This window comes from Aspergillus multicolor, assembly GCF_047715735.1.
Source record: "Aspergillus multicolor strain CBS 133.54 unplaced genomic scaffold BDW74scaffold_44, whole genome shotgun sequence".
Taxonomy (NCBI): Eukaryota; Fungi; Ascomycota; class Eurotiomycetes; order Eurotiales; family Aspergillaceae; genus Aspergillus; species Aspergillus multicolor.
Window position 1 is genome coordinate 95937 of NW_027395995.1, and position 16161 is coordinate 112097.

The 16161-nt window shown below is 53.6% G+C and overlaps 7 protein-coding genes across 7 annotated transcripts; 4 read left to right on the top strand and 3 right to left on the bottom strand.

Annotated features, from left to right (window-relative positions):
* Positions 1-41: 41 nt before the first annotated feature.
* BDW74DRAFT_183335 (zinc-dependent alcohol dehydrogenase family protein) lies at positions 42-1179 on the top strand (the record flags this gene model as incomplete). The annotated part of the gene is made up of 2 exons (XM_073730497.1): positions 42-209; positions 274-1179. 2 exons carry the CDS (start codon positions 42-44, stop codon positions 1177-1179), a joined length of 1074 nt encoding a protein of 357 aa, XP_073578572.1.
* Positions 1180-1434: 255 nt separating this feature from the next.
* BDW74DRAFT_183336 (fasciclin domain-containing protein) lies at positions 1435-2636 on the bottom strand (the record flags this gene model as incomplete). The annotated part of the gene is made up of 3 exons (XM_073730498.1): positions 1435-1751; positions 1815-2409; positions 2469-2636. The coding sequence occupies 3 exons, from the start codon at positions 2634-2636 to the stop codon at positions 1435-1437; spliced, it is 1080 nt and encodes a 359-aa protein (XP_073578573.1).
* Positions 2637-3509: 873 nt separating this feature from the next.
* Positions 3510-6039, top strand: dppIV (prolyl dipeptidyl peptidase DppIV). Its single transcript, XM_073726012.1, has 2 exons — positions 3510-3568; positions 3626-6039. The coding sequence occupies exons 1-2, from the start codon at positions 3563-3565 to the stop codon at positions 5924-5926; spliced, it is 2307 nt and encodes a 768-aa protein (XP_073578574.1). The 5' UTR covers positions 3510-3562; the 3' UTR covers positions 5927-6039.
* Positions 6040-8655: 2616 nt separating this feature from the next.
* BDW74DRAFT_183338 (DUF4396 domain-containing protein) lies at positions 8656-9372 on the top strand (the record flags this gene model as incomplete). Its single annotated transcript, XM_073730499.1, has 2 exons — positions 8656-9019; positions 9080-9372. The coding sequence occupies 2 exons, from the start codon at positions 8656-8658 to the stop codon at positions 9370-9372; spliced, it is 657 nt and encodes a 218-aa protein (XP_073578575.1).
* Positions 9373-9448: 76 nt separating this feature from the next.
* On the bottom strand, positions 9449-12729 carry BDW74DRAFT_106774 (Diacylglycerol acyltransferase family). Its single transcript, XM_073721649.1, has 4 exons — positions 11749-12729; positions 11033-11671; positions 10575-10964; positions 9449-10512 (listed from the first exon to the last, which is right to left on the bottom strand). The coding sequence occupies exons 1-4, from the start codon at positions 12291-12293 to the stop codon at positions 9525-9527; spliced, it is 2562 nt and encodes an 853-aa protein (XP_073578576.1). The 5' UTR covers positions 12294-12729; the 3' UTR covers positions 9449-9524.
* Positions 12268-12957, bottom strand: BDW74DRAFT_106664 (uncharacterized protein). Its single transcript, XM_073721648.1, has one exon. The coding sequence runs from the start codon at positions 12753-12755 to the stop codon at positions 12381-12383; it is 375 nt and encodes a 124-aa protein (XP_073578577.1). The 5' UTR covers positions 12756-12957; the 3' UTR covers positions 12268-12380.
* A 450-nt stretch (positions 12958-13407) lies between these two features.
* On the top strand, positions 13408-15606 carry BDW74DRAFT_106793 (cytochrome P450). Its single transcript, XM_073721650.1, has 7 exons — positions 13408-13680; positions 13735-13830; positions 13879-13948; positions 14026-14578; positions 14643-15018; positions 15112-15272; positions 15330-15606. Exons 1-7 carry the CDS (start codon positions 13588-13590, stop codon positions 15493-15495), a joined length of 1515 nt encoding a protein of 504 aa, XP_073578578.1. The 5' UTR covers positions 13408-13587; the 3' UTR covers positions 15496-15606.
* The last annotated feature ends 555 nt before the right edge of the window (positions 15607-16161 follow it).

Here is a 16161-nt window from a genome sequence, read left to right on the forward strand (position 1 = left end):
ACAACTTGCAACCACATCCGCATTTGCTCAATATCCAAAGCATGGCCAGACAATGGATCCTTACCGGCCAAGAGGGCTTCGAGACATCCCTCGAGTACCAAACAGGGCTCACCATCCCATCCAAGAAGGACCTAGCACCCAACGAACTCCTCGTCAAGATGCACGCTGCTAGCCTGAACTACCGCGAGCTGGTGATAGCCGGTCCTATGGTACTTACCTTTGAACTCGTATAGCCCCCGTCGCATGGACACTCATTTTGACCATAGACGCTAGGGCATCAACGGACCAATAACCCCACCAATGGTCCCCGGCTGTGACGGTGCCGGCACAGTCGAAGCAACCGGCTCCTCGGTCAACGACTTCAAACCCGGCGACCGCGTCCTCACACACCCCACCCCCCGAGCCGTCGAAGCCCACGGCGACGACGCCCACGCCAGCATCGCCGACGCCGTCAATGCCCTTGGTCAAGGCGACGACGGCACACTGCGCTCGTGGGCTGTTTTTCGCGAGGCCGGTCTCGTCCGTGCGCCGAAGACCCTCGACTGGATACCTGCTGCAACTTTGCCATGTACCTGGCTCACGGCGTGGAATGCGCTCTTCGGGCTGACAGGCAAACAAGCGGGACCGGGGTCTTGGGTCCTTGTTCAGGGGACCGGCGGCGTGAGTATTGCGGCGCTGCAGCTTGCTGTCGCTGTTGGGGCAAATGTTGTTGCTACAACGTCGACGGAGGAGAAGGGCGAGCGTCTGAAGAAGCTCGGCGCGATCCATGTGGTGAATTACCGCAGCAACGCAGAGAAATGGGGCGAGGAGGCGCGCTCTTGCACACCAGACGGAAGGGGTTTCGACTTCGTCGTCGACATTGGCGGTAACGAGACGCTACCGCATTCTCTCGCTGCGATCCGGGTGGGTGCTGTCATCCTCATCGTTGGACATGTCGGCGACACTGCGGAGACTGTGCCATTGTTCGCTGCTATGATGCACTCTTGCATTGTGCGTGGTATTTTGGCGGGTACGCGCAACCAGTTTCGGGAGTTGGTGCGTTTTATTGATGAGAGGGGGGTTGTGCCTGTGATTGATGATGTGATTTTTGAGCTTGCCGAGGCAAAGGATGCGTATAGGCGCTTGAAGGAGAAGAGACATTTCGCCAAGGTTGTGTTGAGGATTGAGCATAAGGTGTGAATCGACATGTGTTTTTTGATTGATGGCTGGTACCATGGTGTCTAGGTAAGTAGGAAATTACAATGCCCCCAGCAGGGAGGATTGATCTGCTTTCCCATCGAAGGTGACTTGAGCTTCTAGCCTACTTGCCGGGCTTGTTTTCTATCATAACTATTTATACAACAACTCAAGTCTGAATAGCTATCTAGGCTCCAAGGTCATAGAAGATGCTACTTGGAGAGGAGAAACCCCAGAGATACCACTATAGCATACGTATCAAGGCCACGCAGCCATGCCGAATCTATCCACCGGCCCAAACGCCTGATATAACGGGTCCAACCACCGGTCCACGATCCACAGATACCCATTGGCCGTCTCGACCTGCGTGACAAGGCCCGCATTCATGATAAACACCGCATCACCCTCCTGCATCACAGTAAGGTTCAACCCTGTCACATCGCTGGCAATCGATACCGCTTCCCCGTAGCTGAAGTCTAGATCACTAACATCGAACCGCTCGCCCTCGCTGTCGACCCACCCGTACTGCCACAGCAGGGTGTTGAAGGGGCTTTTGTAGGGAGATACCAAGGTATCTAAAGTAGCAATATCAGCGAGCCATTACCTTTTGTTTAAGGATGGAATGGGGCGGGACTTACGGAAAACAGGAAGAATAGTCGGCATGAGGTCATACGCGTCATTCTGCGGCGCGACAAAGAACTGCTTCTCGCCGGTCTTTGCCAAGCGACGGAGTGTATCCGGCGAGTTGACTCCAAGAATTTGCGAGGCATTAACAAGCCGCGAGTCGCTCTGCAAGAACTCAGCGATTGTTAACTCCGTCGTCTCGGTCGTTGGCGCCGTCGTCCGGTTACTCGGTCCGCCGCCGTAGACCAGGAACGGATCGATCAGCTGGTCAATTTCGTGAATCAGCCCGTTATCCGCGACTATATCTGCTTGAACAATTGCTGCTTGGCCGTCGATAAGAACTGTGCTGTTCGTAGTGTTGGTGCAGTCGATGTAGTACCCCTGCACGGTCTTGGTGAGAATTCCCCGGTGGAACTGCGCGCTTGTGTTGGAGAGTTGGAGCGAGGTTGAGATTCCGCCTGCGCTGGCGTCGCCTTCAGCTATACGGACTAGCTCAGCGGCTGTCAGACGGGCCTCGATGATGTGCGTTCGAAGTAAGGCCTCGACTAGAGGGTAGGCTTGCGGTGTCATGAGGATGTCGAAGATAGCGGAGGGGATCTTGGCCCATGCCTGTTGCGAGTCAGCTTATTAGCAGTGTCCTCTGTGCAGTGAGATATTGAAGAACAGACCTCGTTTGTGGGAGCTAGGAAAGTATAGTTGCGTTTGTCGGTGTCGTAGTTGAAGCGCTTGGTGAACATGGGGTTTATCTCGTCGATACCACCCGTCATGTTAAAGACATGAGCGTACGTTGACAGAGATGGGACCCCAAGAAGGGAGTCCATGAGGGGAGATGCCATTGTGGTTTGGGGGATGAGCGCAACGAGCGCTGCGACTGCTGCGAAGGAAAACATGGTCACGGTTGATGACGGGAGAAGCTGGAACGAGCAGCGTAAGAGTGTCCTTTATAGGGGAGAGCACTGAGGCTATACATAATTATGCTTCGCCCTGTACTAGTGACGCGAAAGGCAATTATCTCCTTGTATATAGTTCAGCTGAGGATAGTAGCAACATACGACGCGTCGACTAGGCCAAAAGTAGAGACATCGACCTAACTCCGACATGACACTAAGGCGGCTCTTTGCCGGCTGATCCGAAAGCTTGAGTCTCCGTGATCTGCTGCAGAATACTCATAATATCTGCAGGAACCAGTCCAGCAGTGATGCTATCTTGATGTGTTGGCCGTCTATCTATTTGTGCCTTAATCTCAAGGCAGCCAGATGGTGGCTCAAGGATCAAGGCACCAAGAAGGCTTGGCGAGGCACGTGACCATTCATTTTGCGGTCCTTATCGCGTCTCTCCCAGATAAGCCTCCGATTCCATTGTTAACATCCAGAAGCCAATCTTGCTATAGAATGGCGTCTTCCTTGGCATACTACATCGGAGCTGCTATCGCCTCTAGCAGCCCATCGCCGTCTCGCGTTAATTCGACCTTGGCCTTGGGTTGCAGCGCTAACCCTGCGATGCCGCTGATCGCGCCTTCTGCCTCCACGGTTATCGCCGGTCGCCCATGCAGTCCGGACTTGGCGCAGCGTTCCTGGCGGACTGAGATGGGGATCAACCCAATCTGGGCCAATGCCAGCGTCGCTCGATAAGCTAGGGGCCTGTTTGCGCTGCGGGGGTCTGTCGGGCGTGGGCATGGCCTGGTTTTAAATTGCGGCCGTTTCCCTATCCTTGATTTGAAGCGGCACGGAGTCAATTCAATTGCTGGTAGCTTGACCGCAAAATGAAGGTAGGAATTGTTGGATGCAATCGCTCGAGATGAGATGTGCTAAGATTACGATCATAGATCTCCGCCCTATCTCTCCTCCTGGGTGTTTCGGCCACGGCCGCTCCCTGGAAACCACGCGAGCCCAGAGCCACCGGGTCGAAGCGCCTCACTTTCAACGAGACGGTCCTCACCTCGGCTCTGTCCCCCTCGTCTATTTCGGTTCAATGGATTGCGACCGAGAATGACGGGGAGTACGTCTACCAGGAGTCGGACGGAAGCATCAAGATCGAGAGCATCGTCACAAACCGATCGCAGACGATTGTCCCCGCTGAGGAGGTTCCGGCCGGGGCCTACAGCTACTGGATCAGCCCAGACCTCTCATCTGTGCTTTGGGCGACGAACTACACTAAGCAGTACCGTCACTCGTTCTTCGCCGATTACTACATCCAAGATGTTGAGACGCTGGACACTGTCCCTCTTGTGGAAGATCAAATCGGAGATATTCAGTACGCGGTCTGGAGCCCAAGCGGCAATTCCATCGCTTTCGTTCGTGGGAACGATTTATGGACATGGTCTAATGGTTCTGTGACTGCTATTACAGAGAATGGTGGACCGGACCTGTTCAACGGCGTGCCCGACTGGATCTACGAAGAGGAGATACTCGGAGATCGGTTTGCGCTGTGGTTCTCGCCCGACTCTGAGCTCCTGGCATTCTTGACCTTTAATGAGACCGGAGTTGAGACATTCACCGTGCAATATTTTATGGACGACCAGGAGATTGCTCCCCCGTACCCTCGTGAACTCGAGATCAGGTACCCCAAAGTCTCTGAGACGAACCCGACCGTCAAGCTGAACATCCTCCAACTTAGCGATAAAACCGTCTCGGCTATACCCATTGATGCCTTTGACCCGAGCGAGCTAGTCATCGGCGAGGTAGCTTGGGTGACAGAGACACACACTGAGTTGGCTGTAAAAGCTTACAACCGTGTCCAGGATGAATCGAAGGTTGTCATCGTTGATACTGCCTCCGGTAGCACCGCAATCGCCCACGAGCGTGACGGAACGGACGGTTGGCTGGACAACCTACTATCAATCTCGTACGTTGGACCAGTGTCAGGAAACTCGTCAACCACATACTATGTTGACCTCTCCGACCACTCCGGTTGGGCGCACTTGTATCTCTACTCGACTTCAGGTGGCGAGCCTATCCCGTTGACCGAGGGCGAGTGGGAGGTGACGTCCATCTTGAGCATTGATCAGGAGCGCGAGCTGATCTACTACCTCTCGACTCAACACCACAGTACCGAGCGCCATCTGTACTCAGTGTCATACCGGACCTTCGAGGTTACGCCTCTTGCCGACGATACTGTTGAAGCGTACTGGAGCGCTTCTTTCTCTGCAAAGGCTGGATATTACATCCTTACCTATGCCGGTCCAAACGTGCCGTACCAGGAGCTCTACTCTGTAAATCAAACCGCGCCGCTCCGTACTCTTACCAGTAACGCCGCACTGATTGAGAAGCTGGAGGAATATGCACTGCCTAATATCAGCTATTTCGAACTGACTATCCCGACTGGCGAGAAGCTCAACGTCATGCAACGGTTGCCCGTAGGCTTCTCACCAGACAAGAAGTACCCCATACTGTTCACGCCATATGGTGGTCCAGGTGCGCAGGAAGTTAGTAAAAGATGGCAATCCCTCGACTTCAACGCCTACATCGCATCCGATCCAGAGCTCGAGTACGTGACTTGGACGGTCGACAACCGCGGAACCGGATATCAGGGACGCGAGTTCCGCTCTCTGGTTGCTAGGCAGCTCGGAAACCTTGAGGCGGAGGACCAAGTCTACGCTGCGACGCAAGCCGCTGAGCTTGACTGGATTGATTCCGACCACATCGCTATCTGGGGATGGAGTTATGGCGGCTACCTTACGGGCAAGGTTCTTGAGACTGACAGCGGCGTCTTTACTCTTGGTCTACTAACCGCACCCGTCTCGGACTGGAGGCTATACGACTCGATGTACACCGAACGGTACATGAAGACGCTTGCGACAAACGCAGACGGATACAACACGACTGCGATCCGCCGCACGGATGGATTCAAGAACGTCGCAGGCGGATTCCTGATTCAGCACGGCACAGGCGACGACAACGTTCACTTCCAGAACTCGGCGGCCCTGGTCGATACGCTGATTGGAGACGGGGTAACGCCGGAGAAGATGCAGGTGCAGTGGTTTACGGACTCGGACCATAGCATCAACTACAACGGGGGTACTCCGTTCCTGTACCGGCAGTTGGCGCAGAGGCTGTACAAGGAGAAGAACCGGTCGGAAAAGGAGCAGCATCAATGGAGCAAGAGGAGGCATGCTTGGATGGGTTAGCCCTCTGGCTATTGTACTTGTAAGGTATTGCAGTAGTCCGACCTTGGGCTTAACGTCGTAAGACCGACCCCACTCGGCCCTCGGCCTTCGGAATTAGCTATCCTCAACTTTCATCATGCCTTATGTTCATTTTATCAAATATATCTCTATTGACATCATTAATGATGGTTTCATTCTAGGTTCTACTTTAACGTACGAAGCTACCCATTGCAAGCGCCGACAGTCGGCAAAAGCCTGCGAACACTGCCGTCAACGCAAGGTACGCTGCGAATGCGGACCGTGTACACGCGCCAGATACTCGCTGGAGTGTCCCATGGAGATGGTCTTTCTCAAGACAACCAAGATCGTGACTATCATAGAGCACTTTTACCCTAATCCTGCCCGCAAGAGAGCGGCAGCAGCCTTTGACCCCGTCCTCTTTCACTGATTGTGACATCAGTGACGACCTGAGCCAAGCCATCCGCGATGTCCAAGAACGGCTGGGCTCTCTTGAAGCACGGGTATCTGGGACCAGAGCAAACGGAAGTTTAGAACGAAAGTTGCGTGCTCTGATGGCGAGGGCCGATACAATCGAGGGTCAACTGGCAACCAACAACAATGCGGCCTCTTTGGTTTAGGGTCGAGACTCTGTCGTTGTACCACCAAGGCTGCGCTCCTCGGCGCGAAAAGTAAAGTACATGGGACCAACGCATTGGTGTAACAAGGTAGACCAAGTATGTCGGTCACCGTCGCACCCTCGGCTTGACGTCGACTAACAACTTCGCAGCTTGCCATCTTGAAGATGCTGGAAAAAGCAGAACCGGATCCTTCTTGAATGTCCTCAAGAAGGAAGCTGCCGACGCAGTCAAGAATGCCGAGGCCTCAGAGAATTGATCAGGGACCAGCGTGCTGTTGGCCTGTCCGACCCCCTGCCAGACCTGCGTCACATAATCCCCTCCAAGAAGGAGTGTGATGAGCTGGTGCATTGCTACCTGCGCACGTTCGAAGTAATCTACCGTGTCCTCCACATCCCATCATTCTGAACGAAGTACGGCGAGTTTTGGAAATACTCCGAGTCTCTAGGCCACCCCTCGTCTGATTCTGCTCTGGTTTCCTCGTGAAGCTCGTGCTTGGTCTCGCCATTGGCACCATGTTCTGTTCCTCCGACGGCGACGGCGAGAACGCGAAAGTGAAAGGCCGCAGTCAGCTCGTGCAAAAATGGATATACACCGCGCAGTGGTGGATCTTTGGCCCTCTCGGAGAGCCTCGGTCAATACTGATTTTCTCCAGCTGATGTGCCTGCTTCTTATCGCGCGAAAGGCTTGTGGTCTAGGACAGCTGCGTTGGTTATCTGTCGGTGGCCTGATGCGAGGGGCAGTGGCAATGGGGTTACACCGTGATCCGGCACATTTCCCGTCGATGCTACTGCTGCAGGCAGAGATGCGCCGACGACTCTGGACTATTGTGCTGGAGTTGGTGCTGCAAGACTCACTTGACTCGGCCACTCCGACTTTTGTACCTGCGGGTTTCGATACCAGGGCTCCGTTTGATGTCGATTACAGGGATTTAAGCTCTAATGAAGCTGCCGCTCTTATATCAAAGCCCAGCGGTCAGCTAACTAATGCATCCGTTCAGATCCTACTTCATGACTCAGTCAGATTACGGTTGCAAGTCCTTGATGTCATACATGACTGACATGGACAGTCATATCGGCAGATCCCGGAGCTCAGCCGCAGGCTGAGAGCAGCCTGGCAGAACGCCGTTGCGTTCTTCCTATCAAGGAGAAACCGGCAATCAGGATCAACTCTCGAGGCGACAGCGTTTCAGGCCGATTTCGTCGATATACAACTCCATCGATACATTCTGGCTTTGTATACGCCTTTTGAACCGAGCAAGAAGCGACCCAGAGTACTACTATGGGGCGCAAAACATGTCTCGAGTCCGCTACAGTGATAGCCTCGTATGCGACCACTCTCCCGCTTGTGGCAAAGATACCCGGCGACCTACAGCGCCTCTTCATCAGCGGAAAGGGCTCTTTCAAAGGACCGCTCAGCCCAGACGTCATATCAGTTCTCGTTCTGGAAGTCATCACCCAGCTGGAGGATGATTGCCCGTCAGCCTTCCCGGCCTTGCAAGGCGACTCACTGCATAGAGCTGCGGATGCAGCCCGCATAATCGAGAAACGTTAATATTTCTATTTTTACAGGTTGAACGGACCTGGGGATTAGTTGTTCGTACCTAGGAGTGTCGGACTGCTCACAGTAGCTTGGAGCACATTTATAAGGAAACTGGCGCAGATGTTGTATAATCATCCTATAGCTACCAGTTTTCTTTAATTGTATCAGCTAAGCATTGCTTAAATTTTGTTCGCATTATTATCACTTGTTGTTGAAAAGATGATATGGGTTGGCTTTCACTCGCCCCATGACTGTTGGTATCGATATATATACATAATTGGAGGGAGAGCCATGAGGAACTTTTACCACCGACGCCCTTCCGTTTTAATCGCTTAAATCCCAATAGATCATAATCAAACCATCAATTAGTTGATTCTGTCTATAAAAGGCGCCCGACAATGTATCTAGGCTGAAAGAAGCTGCTCCTGCCGTTTTGGAGAGACTCACGTGACCACTGCGCGTTTTTCGCGTCTTTTGAGTCAACACTTAAAAGTGTCAGCAACGCACCTTCAAAGCTGGAAATTCTAGCAGAATGTGCACTTCTCGATCACAATTTTATTTCATCCTTCCAGAATGACTTTCCTTTGCCGACAGCGATCGCGGCTTCTGTCCAGCTGCCTTAGTGGCGAGTCTCGCGTCACGATCGTCCCGCGGACTTTCTCCGCGGAGTCAGATCCAGATCGCCTGTCCTACAGTTACACTGCGAAACGAACATCATCAACATGCAATAAACAGAGCCAAACTACCGCAGCAGCGGAACCGAGTACACTGTCACCGTTGGCCCGACGCTTCTGGACCTGCCGCTCGACGTGGCGGCGCGCCGGGTTAAACACCCTGCGCTGTCTCGTCGGCTGCACGGTAGGCGATTTCGCTGCGCTATGGACGCTGCAGACATATTGTCCCGAGTTGGGGATGGGAAGTATAATGGCTGCGTCGAGTACGAATTCATTCCCTTACCCTCATCTTCCTACGGGAGAAAGTAGATTAACGAATCCAGTGGCATCGGGCATAACAACATCCATCATCCTCGAAACGATCCTCCTGCATCGTGGACCGGACAGGCTCTCCTGGATCATGGCAGCGCGTACAGCGATGGGAATGAGTCTCGTCTCGATGCTTGCCATGGAGGCTGCGGAGAATCTGGTCGATTACCATCTCACCGGGGGTGTTATTGCCCTCGACGACCCGCGGTTCTGGATCGCGGCCATGGTGTCGGTGGGCGCTGGGTTTCTGGCGCCGCTGCCGTATAATTATTGGCGGTTGAGGAAATTTGGGAAGGCTTGTCATTGAGTTGACATGAACAGTGTCTCGTATAATGCGTGGAAAAGGTAGGTAAAGGAAAAGGTAAACTAAAATGTACATAACGAAAGCAATCGCATCTCCATCCATCAATGATCCATCTCACTGTCCAGCAGCGAGTCCTTCTCTGCAAGTATCGGCATCTACTCAACAATCTCAAACTTCACACTCGCGTCCTCCTCAAAGCGATCCCTCCAATCCGTCCAGATCCGCTTCAGCTCATCAACATACTTCCCTTGCAACTCCTCGACATACTCCTCCTTAACATCAAACCGCTGCTGCTTAACCGCAATCGGCTTACCAACAACGACATGGAGCGGCCGCCTAAAGGGAACAAACATATTGAACCTCCCCAGAGAAAACGCAACCTTATGCCCAACCGCCTTCTCCCACGCCCACGCAACAAGACCCTTGATACTGTACGGGCTATACTGCACCGGCGCAAAAAGATCATTCTCACCAAAGACAAGAACAGGGACGAGATCCGCGCCAGTCTCAACAGCAAGCCGCACGAATCCCTTCCGGATCTTCACGACTAACCCCATCGTCCCGGGACGCGCAATATTATACTCCCGACTCCCGCCAATGCTAATCGTAATGGCCTTGCCCATGCCCCGAAGATCGTACCCACCGCGCGTGAGATGGTGCAGACAGGAGTCCTTCGAGACGCCGCTCTGCCCGCGCGCGAATACGTATTCACGTAACAACGGCGTGGTGAAGAATGCATCCTTGACAAGGAAATTGTTCTTGATCCCTGGGAAGAGTTCCTGGAATCCGGAGGCGTCGGCGCTAAATGCCCCGACAAGACCGTGGCATGCGATCCCGTGTGGGTGTCCGCCGAAGATATATTTGCGGCGCGGAGAGAGGGGCGTACTCCTGTACAGCTTGATTGGGAAGTACGAGGCGTGCAAGCGCCAGAGGAGAGAGGAGCGGAACCAGGCGCTGCGCTTCTTGTGGTTCGTTTTGTGGGTTGTGCTGATGAATTTAATGTGGATGATATAAAGCACCACGAGGGCGCGGATGAGGTTGTTGGGGATTAGGAGAAGCGAGTAGCCCAGGATTGGGAGCAGCCACCAGGTATTCGAAATAATCGCCACTGCGAGGATCTCGAGGAGACGGCGGAATATCGATCTAAGCCTTTGTTAGCGTTGTTTTTCTAGGGTAGTGTTTTGGAGGAGTGGATGGAAACTGACTTCTCGCCCACAAGCTTATCGTTCTCCTGAAGTTTAACAGTCTGCAGCGTTTCACCCTGGCCATTCTCAATGGTAACAATCCGACTATCATTCTCGTTCGGCTCCGGCACAGCAATCATGCTCTTGTCCGGTCTCGCAGCAAGATCCGCGATACGTTCGGCCGCCTCAACGCGCCCTTCCTTCACCTGGCACAGCTTCTGTAACTTCGCCGCCTTCTCAAGGTACGACTTGTTACTGAGCACCTTGGTCAACGCCTTGCTCAGCTCGGCGCCACTGATATCCGGTGCGCGGCTCTTGTTTCCGTATACGCCGATGCCCAGCCACTCCGCGCGCGCGGCGTTCTCGTAGCAGTCTTGCCACGCGGGGAGGACGACGTGGGGGACACCGTTTCTGATACACTTGTTAGTTTACGCTTATTCGTTTTTCGGAGGCGAGTGAGTGGGAAGGAGGTGACATACTGAATAGCCTCATACCAAGAATTCGCACCGCCATGGTGCACAGAACACACGATCTGGCCTGTCTCCAGCATCGCCAGAGGCTCGACCTCGAACCACGATCGGATGCGGACAGTATCGCTCTCCATGAGCTCCGCCAACGGCGTGACAGACTGAGTGTATATCTCGTCCTGGTCATGCGGGTGCTTGGGCAGTTTCCAGAGGACTTGAATCTTGCGATCGCCGAGACTAGCAAGGAAGCTCTTCACGCCTGTGGCAATCTCTAGAACGACCTCGGGATTCGGCGCGTACAATGTTCCCAAGTTAATAAGCACCGTCGGAGCTCGATGCAGCCATGTGAACATCTCAGCGTCCTGCGTCTTGACGGGCGCAACGGGGAGGAGGATGGGTCCACAGGCGACGACGTTGTCCGGCACATCGAACGGCCAGTCTAATTCTTTCAATGCAGGCGAGAGATGCAGCCGATTCGGCATCCACGCGTCGGCGAAGGGGAACCGTCCGTGGATCTTATGCTTGATGCGCCAGTCGCGGATCTCGCGGCGGCGCCCGCTGCCGTGGTACATCTTTGCCGTCTTGAAGACGGCCATTGTGTTGAGGGGAATCAAGTGTGGAGGGAGAGGGTAGGGGAAGCCCGTGCCTGGCCTGCGCTCGTTAGCAAATACCCTCTTTCAACCACACAGCATCAAGAAGGCTGGAAGGGAAAGTGGGGAGGGTCTTACATCGGATACTTCCAAGCCCACTTCGCATTTTTCTGCAGACCAAGCACAATATGACTCAGACTCGTCGTGTTGAGCAGCACAGTCGTCTGCCCCGCGTTATACGCCGCATCTCTGCCTTGGAGGAAAAAGAAATCAATCGCGCAGAGACTTGGCTTCACGGCGTTGATGGTCTCCACGCAGCTCTCGTAGATATCAACGTACTCATCTTCCGTCCACCCCCAGATATCCTCGCAAAGCGACTTGAACCCCAGAACGGAGCCCGTGTATCCGGGCGGATGGAATGCGCCGCGTTTGCCGGTGCGGATGAAGATCTCTGTGTTGGAAGGCCCACGGACGGGGTGGAAGTGCACCCGCGATTTGTAGCTGCTGTTGTAGTGGGATTCGTTGTCGTGGAGAAGCTTGTTTAGTCTCTTCTCGAGAACGGGGAATGAGGCGAGGTGGATGTCGATGTCCCCGCGGACCAGTAGCTCGTGGATTATGGCGAGCACGATGTTGGTTTGCCCGTGCTCGCTATTCGCGAGGAAGAGGACGCTTGTTCTTGCCATGATGCCTTGGATACCAGATCCAGTGGCCTGATCGAAGAGTGAAGGGAGTTTTGGATACGGATGCCAGATCCAGATCCAATGGCCTGATCAAAGATTGAATGAAGTGAACGAGTGGCCTGATCCAACGGCACTTGATCGCGAGGCGGGATGGAGATGATATAGACAGCGAAACCTGCCCCAGGGGCGTTTCAGCAAGTACCGAGTCGACCTGTGACCCTGAATTTGAGCGATCAGACTGAATGCCGTGACAGCCAGCAAGATCCGTGAGAGTGAAAGTGAGATCGTCTGGCCCTCTGGTCCTGAGCGTGGTCCTGGTCCCTGAAATCTGACACCAAGTTTGGGGAATGGGAAATGAGTGCGATCCACTTGCAAGACAGCAACTTGAGCACGGGTTTTTATCTTGAAAGTGAAACTACGACGATACTTTAGCTTGTAAGTTGTGGCTCTAAATCGGTTTCTCATATTTACTCCGTTATACGTCGCCCCGCCCCGGCCCCAGGCCCCAGGCCCTAGGCTCTGTCCGCCCCCGACCTGGCTTGCGTTAGGGCTGTCTTAGGGAACTGTTAGCTGCGAACGGATGCTAAGAATACCCAGGCATCAGCGATTTCTACCTGTCGATAAGCACTCGTGGTACAAGAATAGCAACGCGACCTATCTTCGCCTCACCATCAACAAAACAATTTTAAGACATCATCCAACACTGCAAAGCGATCAGTCAACAACAGCACTACAATAGAGTTCATCGTTCCCCCCACACGTTTGCGACAAGGGGTTGTTTCATCCTGCGCAGAATCCACATCCTCGGCACTCCGTGATTACGGGGCCGACCACCCAATTTTCCAGCCGGTGCCCTGCAGATCATTGGCATGCACCTCCAATCTTCAGAACCTTCGGTGATGCTTCCTGAAACAATGAGTCGTGACCTGTTCGGCATCTATTCCTCCAACACTGCCATGGCCACGCCTCATGTCCGACTCCATCGTCGGCACTGGTCGTTTGATTGTCGCTTGTCACAAGTGCCATCGTGCCCATTGCCTGATCCATGGCTGGGCTGACGGGGTTAGTCTAGAGATGATCTGGCCCTGGATGGAGTTATAGGGCCGAAACGAAACGTTGACGTGACTGAGTGCGTGGTGTGAGGTGTTTTGATGTCAGCAAGGTACGGGCTAGGGCTGCCCGGTATATAATGACAGAAAACTGCCAGCGTTTCAACTGTCTTGGACTTTTCTTTCCAAGTACAGCTTCAATCGATTGACTCGATTTGATTTCCTTCTTTCTCCTACCTTCAGGCAAGATGTCGCTCATTATGGCTGTGCCGCATGCGTTCTCTGTCGCTGAGCTCAAGGATCTCCCTACTGTGCTGGTCTCAGCCTTGAGCTTTATCCTTGTATGTCGCTGTTGCTCAGGCCATGATATTGGATGTTGCTGACGGTGATGGTAGATCCCCGGTGCCCTTATCTTCTGCCTGCAGCTGTTGCAGCCTGGTCCTGTTATCAAGGGCGCCAAAGGGTCCCTTATTGATCAATATCTCTTTGGTGTATGTATCCTCTCTCCCCCTATACAATTCCTCTAATAACCATGGCAGATTGAGACAAAACTAGGCTTCCTCTCCGGCCGCAGCGCCTACAAGTTCAACTCCCTTCACGAGAAATATGGTACGTCGCATTCATCCCACCCCCTCCACCATACCGACCCAACCAACCATTTACTCACGTCGTCTTGTTACGTCTAGGCAACATCGTCCGCTTCGCCCCAAACCAACTCTCATCCAACACCCTCAAAGGCATGCGCAACATCTACGGCGCGGCCGGCAAAACCAACGTATTCCTGAAAACAGGCTTTTACAAGGCCATCTCGCGCCGCAACATCTTCACCGCGCAGGACCCGCACTACCACGCCTCCGTGCGCAAGCTGTTCGCGCCCTCGCTGAGCCCGGGGTGCATGGCGGCGCACGAGCCCGTGATCAAGGGGTGCATTGCGCGGTTCCATGATCTTGTTAAGACGCGCATGTCGCGTGGCAAGGCGATTAGCCTGAACGATCTTTATTACTCGCTGTCGGTTGATATGGTGTCCGAAGTCTTGCTGGGCAAAAGTCTTGGATGTATTGAGCGTGGACGTCCGTTTTTCTGGACCGAGCAGCTCCCACGCATCTTCTACTGGGCGACCATCCGCGATCAGTTCAAGGGGTCTGGGATCCCGACGATGATCAAGTGGATGCTGCGCCAGATTTTGCGCAAGGGCATTCGCCAGCGCAGTGAGGAGGCGAGGATGCGTTTGATTCGCGAGTATGCTTTCCACCCTTCCACCCACATTACCCAACGGTCATAGCTAATAGCAGCATCTGTATAGGCAGCTGAAAGCAACCCACACCCGCCGCGACATCATGGTCGAAGTGATGGAACGCTCCGAAAACAGCACTCTCCCCGTCGACGAAATCGCCGAGAACTTCTCCGCCATCATGCTGGCGGGCTTCCACACGACCTCGCACGCAATCTGCGCAACCATCTGGCTCGTCCTGTCGCACCCCGAAGTTCGCGCCGAATTGCAGAATGAGCTCCGCACGGCCTTCAACTCTACAGACGATATCTCCCTCGAGGTTCTCTCCAAACTCCCCTGGCTCAACGCGGTTATCACCGAGGCGCTGCGCGTCTACCCGCCCGTCCCGCTGGGCGGCGCGCGTGTCTCGCCTGGCGCGTATGTCGATGGGGTTTATGTTCCTGCTGGTGTATGTCTTCCCTTCCCTTTCCATATTTTCCAGTTCTATTCTCGTTTGATGATTGTAAATTCGAAGGATAAGGTACTGACGGATAGCGAACAGGTCGAAGTCTCAACCTCCCTCTACGCCCTCCACCACAACGCCGAGTACTTCAACAACCCATACAAATTCGCCCCCCAGCGCTGGATCGACCCCGCCTCGACGGATAAGAAGGAGGCCGTGCAGCCGTTTCTCCTGGGGAGTCGGTCGTGTATTGCGAAATAGTACGTTCACCACCACTTACACTTGCTTCTATGAGGACTGTTTTCTAACGGCAACAGCTTCGCGCAGCAAATGCTCCTCCTCACGCTCGCATCGTTCTTTGTTGAGTTCGATGGGCAGTATGTGGGCCGTGTGAGGGATTGGACGAGTGAGAGCCGGTGCTATGCGTTTTGGGAGATTCCGGATCTCAAGGTTAGGCTGCAGGATCGGATGGCTTCTGCGTAGTCCTCGACATCGTCTGCGCCTGGGTTGGGAACAGGATTCCTCGGCCATAAGATGATGTGAGCTACAGGACGAGCAGGATCCCTTGGCTTTCTACTTCTACATTTACATTCGTGTATACCCTTATTTTCTTCTCTTTTCTTTCTTTTCATTTTCTTATTCGATGATTGAGTTTGTGGTTTTGGTCGAATACTCCATATAGTTTGTTTAGGCTAGTTTGATGAATGAATGATCTGCGTCTGCTGGCTTCGGTAGGCTGGACCTCTGATGCCGCAGACGATTTCTTGATGCATTTTGCTATACACGCTCTTACTACACTATACTCTGTAGAGTTTATTAGAATCGTAGATTTACAAGAACCTGAAGTTCTTTCGTAAAGCTCTCCTAGCTCTAAAAGTTATGGAAACTGCATCCTACGCACACGTGCACCTGTAAATCCCCAATTCCCAAGAACTCGTGAGCCCACGCCCATCGACCCGGCATTTGCCCGGGGAAATCGACGTTCCAGGAAACGCTGAGACAATTGACAGATTGCAGGCTTCTAGAATACACCGACTGCATCATCCAGCCAGTGGAAGTTAGAAGCAGGACAATCAGGCCTCGGCTTGAAATTTGGCCCTAGGATCGGCAGTTGCAAGTCCCCACCGGAGTATGGGGATGCAATGGCCC